The sequence below is a fragment of the Helianthus annuus genome, chromosome 5 (assembly GCF_002127325.2).
Source record: "Helianthus annuus cultivar XRQ/B chromosome 5, HanXRQr2.0-SUNRISE, whole genome shotgun sequence".
In the NCBI taxonomy this organism is placed as follows: Eukaryota; Viridiplantae; Streptophyta; class Magnoliopsida; order Asterales; family Asteraceae; genus Helianthus; species Helianthus annuus.
In genome coordinates this window covers 169,301,839-169,310,593 of record NC_035437.2, presented here as the reverse complement: position 1 = coordinate 169,310,593, position 8,755 = coordinate 169,301,839, and the positions used below count along the sequence as shown (strand labels likewise).

The 8,755-nt window shown below is 35.7% G+C and overlaps 1 protein-coding gene across 1 annotated transcript; it reads left to right on the top strand.

Moving 5' to 3' along the window:
* Positions 1–732: 732 nt before the first annotated feature.
* LOC110941447 lies at positions 733–5,741 on the top strand. Its single transcript, XM_022183083.2, has 3 exons — positions 733–928; positions 1,030–1,090; positions 5,363–5,741. Exons 1-3 carry the CDS (start codon positions 847–849, stop codon positions 5,520–5,522), a joined length of 303 nt encoding a protein of 100 aa, XP_022038775.1. The 5' UTR covers positions 733–846; the 3' UTR covers positions 5,523–5,741.
* The last annotated feature ends 3,014 nt before the right edge of the window (positions 5,742–8,755 follow it).

Sequence of the window (8,755 nt, the reverse complement as noted above, 5' to 3'; positions counted from 1 at the left end):
AGGGGTAAGTTAAGGTACAAAATTTAGTTAACGTGCAAAGTATAAAAAGGGTACACATGAAAATTACTCATGAAGAAAATCAAAATTACGTATAAAGGAAATTATAGATGAAAATTGCTCACGAAAGAAATCAAAATTACACATGAAGGAAAATTCTTTCTACGCTTTGCAATGTTTTAAAACCTGGTTTTTAAAACATATCGGGTTAGGCTCGGAAATGGTTCGACCGGTTGAACCGAGTTATACCGGACGATACAACCATGTTGACTAAATAAATCCATAAAGTACACTTTTAACTCAAAAAATAATCTAAAACTACTTCATTCCACAATAAAGAATATTCCAAAAGTTAATCCATAATCAGAAAAATAATCCAAAAATTCACTAGTTGTACCTTTTTTGGGCGCATAATAGACTAAAAGTCCAAATTTTAACTTTAGCCCAGTATCAATATACCGGTTTAAACCAGTATAACCTAATTTACCGGCAGTACAATTTCTTTGTCGTTTCCTAAGTTTACCGATATGATTCATGTCAGTCAAGCTTTTGACATCCAGTTTAACTGATTCAATCGCCGGTTTAAGAGTCCTTTATATTTCCCTTGTTTCGTTTATTAAACACGAGAACAAGATAGCGTTGAAGAGCTTTCTAACACATCCATTTCGTTAGCCCCGGTCCAATAACTTTGGTTTTCAAAAGGCTATAATACACTAAAGTAGCCCGTTTCATTAGGCCCGGCCCATTAATCACCAGTTGCAGTTGTTCCACCCCAAACATGAATATCAAAACCTAGGGTTTGAAAGGTAGAAATTTCTGCAACTCATTCTCTCACACACAATAATAATCATGGCGAAAAACAGGAAGAAGAGTAAGAAAAATGCTTCAACGGCTATGATTACCGACGAAACCGCCATTGTTTCACCTCAAGGTTTGCTTCCATTCATCTTCATATACGTTCAATTACATAACGTGTTTGTGAGTGCGCTTTTTTCTAAAAAAAAATGATGTATTCGTTTGATTATTATGTAGTTACAGCGATGGACACGTCAGAGACTGTAGCAATAGCTTCTAGTCGATCTCAAATTAGCAGGTACTGATTGATTGTAGATTGTTTATGATTTGATTATATATGTGTTTCGGTAGTTATTATTCGAAGCTGGAGTAGTGTTTAGAAGTTATATTTGGATTTAGTAGAATCTGTGGCTAATTTATTGTACTTTAGGTTTTTTTAGATGATTGGAAAACACAGTTGATAATTTGAGCTGTTTTAGTCTAAAGACTGTTCCCTTAGCACCATTCACCAGAAAATTAATCAATGTTCTTTGTTTTCTATCCGTCCATCCATCCGACATGATAGAACAGCCAAACTTGGACCACTCAGATTGATGTCCTTCAACCCACTCTTCCACCTTCTGTACCTCATTCATTAGGAGAGGAACACGTAGTTCATGGTAACTAGGAGGCTTTAGATGCGGCCCGTAGTTTCCAACAGCAGCGATCATGTCCTTGAAGCTGTCCATTTTAGCAACATTGAAAGCTATTCCTGCCTGGTAGAAAAATGCAGCAATGGTTTGTATGGTTCTGCCTCTAATCTCTTTATCAAATGCATCTTTTATGTTTTTTTGAACAGTTTTGCCTTTACCTATAAGCAATAACAGTAAATTACAATAATACAAACACCTCAGAACAAAACAGAAAAAAAAGAGATAAACATCAGAAATTCATTACCTTGTGTGGTATACATATCCAATGGCCCCTTTACATTAGTCTTCATCCTCTTGTTTTGGAGGTTAGGCATCTCCATTACCCCATCATCTTCTGGTTCGTCTTCCATGTCACGCAAGCCCTCATTGGTTTTCTTTGCTTTTTGGCTTATAATATAAGCCTTTAACTCATCTTTAACTTCTTGAGGGCACTTAGAACAATCTTTCACGTTTCTATTACCTCCGATTTGATGAAGTTTGGCTCTAAAAATCCCACCTTTTGTCACTTTTTGGCAGAATTTACATGTGATGGCATTCTTGTCGTTGGAATTTACCACAAAATTATACTTCCAACCAGGGTCAGTCTTCCTGTATTCTGAGGGTCCAGCATCAGCCATTTTCTATATTTTGTTACAACAATATTCATATATCTTGTTAGTAAGAAATACATAATCAAGAAATACATAATCGTAAGACAAGAAACTGAGATAAACTGGAATATTACAAACCTGAATATTGATAACAAGAACTGAACAGTCCTGATATTAAGGACTGAATAATCTTGGTGATAATGTGATATACGAACTTAAACTTACAGCCCTATAAATACTGCTGAAAAGGTGGAAATTACCAATTAAAAAAAAATAAAAAAGCATGAAATAATAAATACGCATGGGATAATTGTCTGCGCTATAATTACCTAGGAACCATAAGCGCATTTAATGCGAGTCGCCCAAGAAAAACGCCTAGGCGCCAAAAGCGCTCGCTTTTGACAACTCTGGTTTTAGATATGCTAACTGGTTTTAACTTCTGTTAATGGTCATTCTGCCAGTGCATGAATAGATACATTTACATGATGTTTTGGTTTCTGTTATGCCAAGTAGTTAATGCGGTAAAATATCGGATATCGGTCAAGGACCGATATTTCAGATATCGGTTATCGCGGTGGGATATCGGTAATTTTAAAACCATGCTAAATTTATATATAAAGCAATTTACAATAACAATTGTAACAAGTAAGAACTGACTAAGACTTAAAACACTAACATTTAACACTAACAACTAACAATTAAGACTTAAAACACTAATAGCAGCAATAAGAAGAAAAATGAACTGTAGAAATAAGAAGAATGGTACTAATATCGGGAAAATCGGCGATTTATCGATCAAATATCGGTCCTATATTGGTCAAATATCGGACAATATCGCTGATATTGTCGGTACCGATATTCTGACCAATATTTTGTACTGCTATCTCGGCAGGGGCCGATAACCGATATATCACTGATATAATAGAGTGAATTGCAAGTTTTTTCCTTTATCTTTAGGCCATTTTGCAAGTTTTGTCCTTTATGTTTAAATTTGACAAGTTTTGTCCTTTATGTTTGAAAATCAAGCACGTTTTACCCTTTGGGGCAAAGCGTGCTTGATTTTTAAGGACAAAACGTGCTTGATTTTTTAAACATAAAGGACAAAACGTGCTTGATTTTTAAACATAAAGGACAAAACGTGCTTGATTTTTAAGGCCCAAAGGGTAAAACGTGCTTGATTTTTAAACATAAAGGACAAAACTTGTCAAATTTAAACATAAAGGACAAAACTTGCAAAATGGCCTAAAGATAAAGGACAAAACTTGCAATTCACTCTATCGGTTGATATACCGGGATATTAACTATAGCTGTTATGTAGGTTAATATAACTTAAAGTCAGTGAAAGTTTTGAAATTTAGTAGAAAAGGTCACATGAGCTGGTTGTAAACATGTTAGGGATTTGTGTTTGATGGACAATGAAGTAATGAACACCTATGTAAGTCTGCTCGGTTACACTTTGCAAGACAATTTTTTTTAATCAGCCGGGTTCTGCGATATGTGTTTGATACTTTGATGAATGTGGGAGAGATGATTCCATCACAGTTATCTAGTTAGATTTTAGTGGTAGTATTAGCAGGATACATATGCACCTTGACACTCTTCTTGAATGTCGTATCTTGGATCTAACGGTTCAATGTATCATGGATGATGCTTCTATAAGTTAATTTCATGAGGCACATGTGCATGCTGAAGCTTACTTTTCATATGAATTTGTGCAACGATCATTGGGTTAGCTTGTAAAGTACAACAGGATCGTAAAAAAATGTGAAGTTGAGTTATATTGTGTGTTTATTCTCAATTAAATTAACCTAATGACATATTGTTATCTTTATGGTATAAAAAGAGTTGAATCGTAATCTTACAGTAGTGTACAATGTTAATCCATGAAATGAAATATAAGTTGTCATCGCATCTCTAAAAAGGTTATCTGTTGCGTAAATCCAAACATCAAAGTTGTGCTTGCATTTTTGTCTTTATATATATTACAATCTCAGAAAGCTCACTTGAACTTTTATTACTTGAAAACTTGAACTCTAACAAGTAACAAGAGTAAAGCTTCTCCTGCCTTTGGTTAAACCATGTGTGACGTACGGGTGCAAACGAGCCGAGCCGAGCCGAGCCCGAGCTCGGCCAGGCTCGAGCTCGAGCTCGATTAACTTATGAGAGCTCGGGCTCGACCTCGGCTCGATTCGAGCTTTGTTTTCAAAGCTCGAGCTCGGCTCGTTTGTATTTTATCGAGCTCGAGCTCGGCTCGGGCTCGGCTCGTTTATTATCTATTAATTAGTATATTAAATAAAAATAATATAAATAATAGACTTTTTAGGCTTGCGAGCTCGATAGGTAAAGCTCGGGCTCGGGCTCGTTTACTAAATAAGCTTATTTTTAGGTTCGAGGTCGGCTTGTAAACAAGTTTAAATAAGCTCGGCTCGACTCGGCTCGTTTACACTAAGGCTCGATAAGGCTCGACGAGCCTAACGAGCTTCACATGTGAGGCTCGAGCTCGGGCTCAATAAACAAACGAGCTTTGTTTTGAGGCTCAAGCTCGGCTCGGGCTCGATAAGGCTCGGCTCGTTTCGAGCTTTTTCTCGAGCCGATCTCGAGTAGCTCGCGAGCCGCTCGGCTCGTTTGCACCCCTATGTGTGAGGCAATATATTCTACTATTATTGTCGTATAGTTCTAAAGAAACTTTCTTTATATTCATGTATATGTAAATACTAGAGGTGGCAAACCAGAGGGGTGAAAACAAGAATTTTTTGGTCTGCTAAATATGGGCTAGTTTCGAACACAGTTTTTGTACTACACAATTAGCAATGTTACATATGATTATACTTTTTTTATGCTTTATAAATACACTTTCAAGTTTCAAGTTGTTTGACCTGTTTCTTTTTTAGCTATTTTTCTTGTTTTTTCGGTTAGAAAAGGTGTTTAAGGTACCATTTAGGGGCTGTTTGTTTACCTCTTAATGAGACTCTTAATGGTTCAGACCTCTTACTGGTTCAGCACTTAATGGTTCAGACTGTTTGTTTCACGAGCAGATGTCTGAATGGTTCAGACATTTGCCTCTGAATGGTTAAGATTTGTACAGAGTCTGAATGGTTAAGACCTCTAATCTGAATTGGTCAGACATTTGCCTCTGAACGGTTAAGCATTATACAGACTCTTAATGGTTCAGATCTCTTACTGGTTCAGCACTTAATCATTCAGATGTTGCCAAACAGCCCCGTAGTTTCCATTTCTATATCTGTTTGTAACCTTTGGCGCTTAAAACACTGGTCTCTGTGTGTTCAGAAAGATAAAGAAGGGAGTACAAATGAAGCGAACTAAAAATGTTAGAAAGCAAAAAGCCATAGCAAAAGCCGTCTCTCAAAACGAGAAATCTGCTACAAAGATCGAGAAGAATGAAAGCAAGACTTTGAGAACTAAGTCTGCTAAAAACCTCTATGACTGAAGGTGTAGCTGACTTACATTGTTTATAAATCCAACATAGAGCATCATTTTTGTGTTGTTTATTTTTTTTTGTCCGGTAGACTCGAACACTCAATGTTTTTGTCTTTTTGCCGGTGATTGATTTGTTTTGTATGATGGTATGCTTGTTCTACAATACTTTTATCTTAGGATGGTGTTCTAGATTTTTTTTTCAAGTAATTTTTAGAGTTAATTGCCCGGATGCTCCTGTGTTTACCAGTTTTTTCACCTTTGGTCCTCAGCTTTCTAAAATTACATTTATGCTCCTTGTGGTTTGAACGTTTGTTACTCGGATAGTTCCCTATGTGGATGGTAGTTCGTTTGCTCAGTTAAGTTATTATGAAATTACTAAATTACCCTTTACCTCTAAGAGTTAATTGTCTGGATGGTCTCTATGGTTTGTCATTTTTTCAAGTTTAGTCCCTAACTTTATAAAATAGCATGTATACTCTTCGTGGTTTGCTCACTTTTTACTCGGATAGTCCTCTAAGTGGATGTCTGTTAATTTGTTCAGTTAAGTTGGTGTAACATTACTATATTACCCTTACTTCTAGTAATAGTGGTAGCCGCAGCGGTAGCACCGCACATGTTAAGGGGCAGAATTTTGTAGTAGTAGCAGGGTAGGGTTTGCTATTTAGAAGGGGGTAGCGGCGCAACTTGTTGCTCGTCTATCTGTCATTAGTCTGTAATCATCTCTGTTTTAAATGATTTGCAAGTCTTATTTAAAAAAATTGTAATATATTCTTAAAGAATATAAAACATACGATAAATTTAAGTTTAGTTTGATATATGTTTTGTTTTTAAATTTATTATTGAATTCGGTTAATAAATTTAAGTTTATTTTGATATATGTTTTGTTTTTAAATTTATAAAAAGAAATCATTTAAGTTAAGAAAAAAATATGAAAATCTATTAAACTTAAAAAGTAAAGGAAATAATTATTATTATAACATTAGAATAATAAAAATATAAAAAAACTATTTATAATATTATAATATTATAGTATTAAAGTTACTATTCATTGACTTCTATTTTTAAAATATAGATAATTATTGAATTATTGAATTATTGAATTCGGTTATTAGTTTGGTTCGATTTTAAACTCTGATATTGGTCGTTTTTTACTTTTGCAAACTTGAAGCAATGGTATTTTAGACTGCGTTTTTTTTTTGAATTGGAACAAATATAAGTTTTTATTCATTTTTACAATAGGGTTTAAGATTACTAATTTAAAATAAACAAGTCTAGACTAATTTATTTACTAGTTTAAACCTTTTCTTTTTGGTTCTGCTATGATTTAGTTTCAATTTAATGCAAGCACTTAATAATTATGTTGTGTTTCATAACACTAAGGCTATAGGGTGTGGGGGGCATGAATTTGATCATTAATTGCCACATAGGAACATGATTCATACCTACACCACCCCCTTGGAGCTTCATATCGTGGTGTGCGTGAATTAAACCACGAATCCCATGACCCACTTTTTCTATTTTCTACGGTTGCAACAATAAATATATAAACAATTTTTTCCCTATTTTCTGTTCTTCCATCATCCCCACCTATCAACATGAACCTTAAACCCTTTGTACGACCACAAGAACAACATCAGTAATACTAGCAAACCTTAACCCTCTTTTCTATTCCTCAATCAAGACGACAAGCAGCAGGAGCAACGACAAAAAGATCAAAACGACAAGTATACCAGGTTTGTTGTTTATTCTCTTCTGTTGAAAGTTTTCAATCATAGTTATAATTGATTAATGGTGTATTTATGTTTATGATTGATCAGATCAGTTGATTGTTTGTTTTAAATTAGCCTAATGGAGTTATGGGCATGAGTGATTAATAGTATCCTAGTTCTTCCTCCAATAACTCACTGTTTACTATTCTTGTTGAACCGTACAGATTTGAATGTACCAATTAAAATTTGAACCATATAGTTTTAAGAAGGGTATAACTATAGGGGTAAGTTAAGGTATAAAACTGAATTAACTTTCGAAGTGTAAAAAGGGTAAATTGCAAAGTGTAAAAAGGGTAAATTACACATGTAGGGGTAAGTTAAGGTACAATATTGAATTAATGTGCAAAGTGTAAAAAGGGTAATTACACATGAAAATTACCCATGAAGAAAATCAAAATTACGCATAAAGGAAATTATAGATAAAAATAACTCACGAAAGAAATCAAAATTACACATGAAGGAAATTCTTTCTACGCTTTGCAATGTTTTAAAAACTGGTTTTTAAATCATATCGGGTCAGGCTCAGAAATGATTCAACCGGTTGAACCGAGTTGTATCGGACGATACAACCAGGTTGACTAATTAACCCTATAAATCCATAAAGTACAATTTCAACTCAAAAATTAATCTAAAACTACATTCCACAAAGTTAATCCATAATCATAAAAATAATTGGTAGCGGCAGCGGCAGTACAAGTGGTGGCAGTAGCAGCGGCACTAGTAGCGGTAGTAGTAGTGTGGCTGTGGCAGTGGCAGTGGCAGTGGCAGTGGCAGTGGCAGTGGCAGTGGCAGTAGCAGTAGTAGTAGTAGTAGTAATAGTCATCGTCATCGTCATCGTCATCATCCACCACCCACACCTATTTACCATCCTTCACCACCACTACCACCACACTACTACCACCACCGTAAACATATCCAACATCATCGTTCACCATCCTTCACCCACTACCGTGACCACCATCCAACACCATTGTTCATACCATCCACAAACTGCTACCCCGTCATCATCCAACCCCATCACTCCATCCAAAGCCATACCACCTCCGTCCAAACCCATAACCCGGTACAATTTCGCCGTGTGGTACGATTTCACCATACGGTATGATTCCACACAAAGGAAACATCACCGTCCAGTACGGTTTCGTAGCTCAATTGATCAGATGAAGCTCAAGTATCATCAACTATTCAAAACTGCTGAATCAACTCTTGATGCAACTGGTGAATTTCGGGACGAAATTCCCTTTCAAGTTGGGGATGATGTGGCACCCGAGGAAAATCCACAGTCATCCTGATCTATCACTTCACTCATCTGAGTTGCTTGTTGCTTATCAAATTTCCGGACGAAATTTCTTTCAAGTTGGGGATGATGTGACAACCCGAACTTTCAAGGTTAGTATTGACTCGTATCTTGCATGGTTACGTTTTAGGTCTCACTACGTATTAACCGAGCGTATGTTACGTTAAACACCTGATG

Bases quoted from the DNA above. Each gene is read 5' to 3' on its own strand.
- LOC110941447 (XM_022183083.2), top strand. From the start codon at position 847: ATGGCGAAAAACAGGAAGAAGAGTAAGAAAAATGCTTCAACGGCTATG. The intron at 929-1,029 runs GTTTGCTTCCAT...ATTATTATGTAG, and splicing joins CGCCATTGTTTCACCTCAAG to TTACAGCGATGGACACGTCA. The intron at 1,091-5,362 runs GTACTGATTGAT...CTGTGTGTTCAG, and splicing joins AGTCGATCTCAAATTAGCAG to AAAGATAAAGAAGGGAGTAC.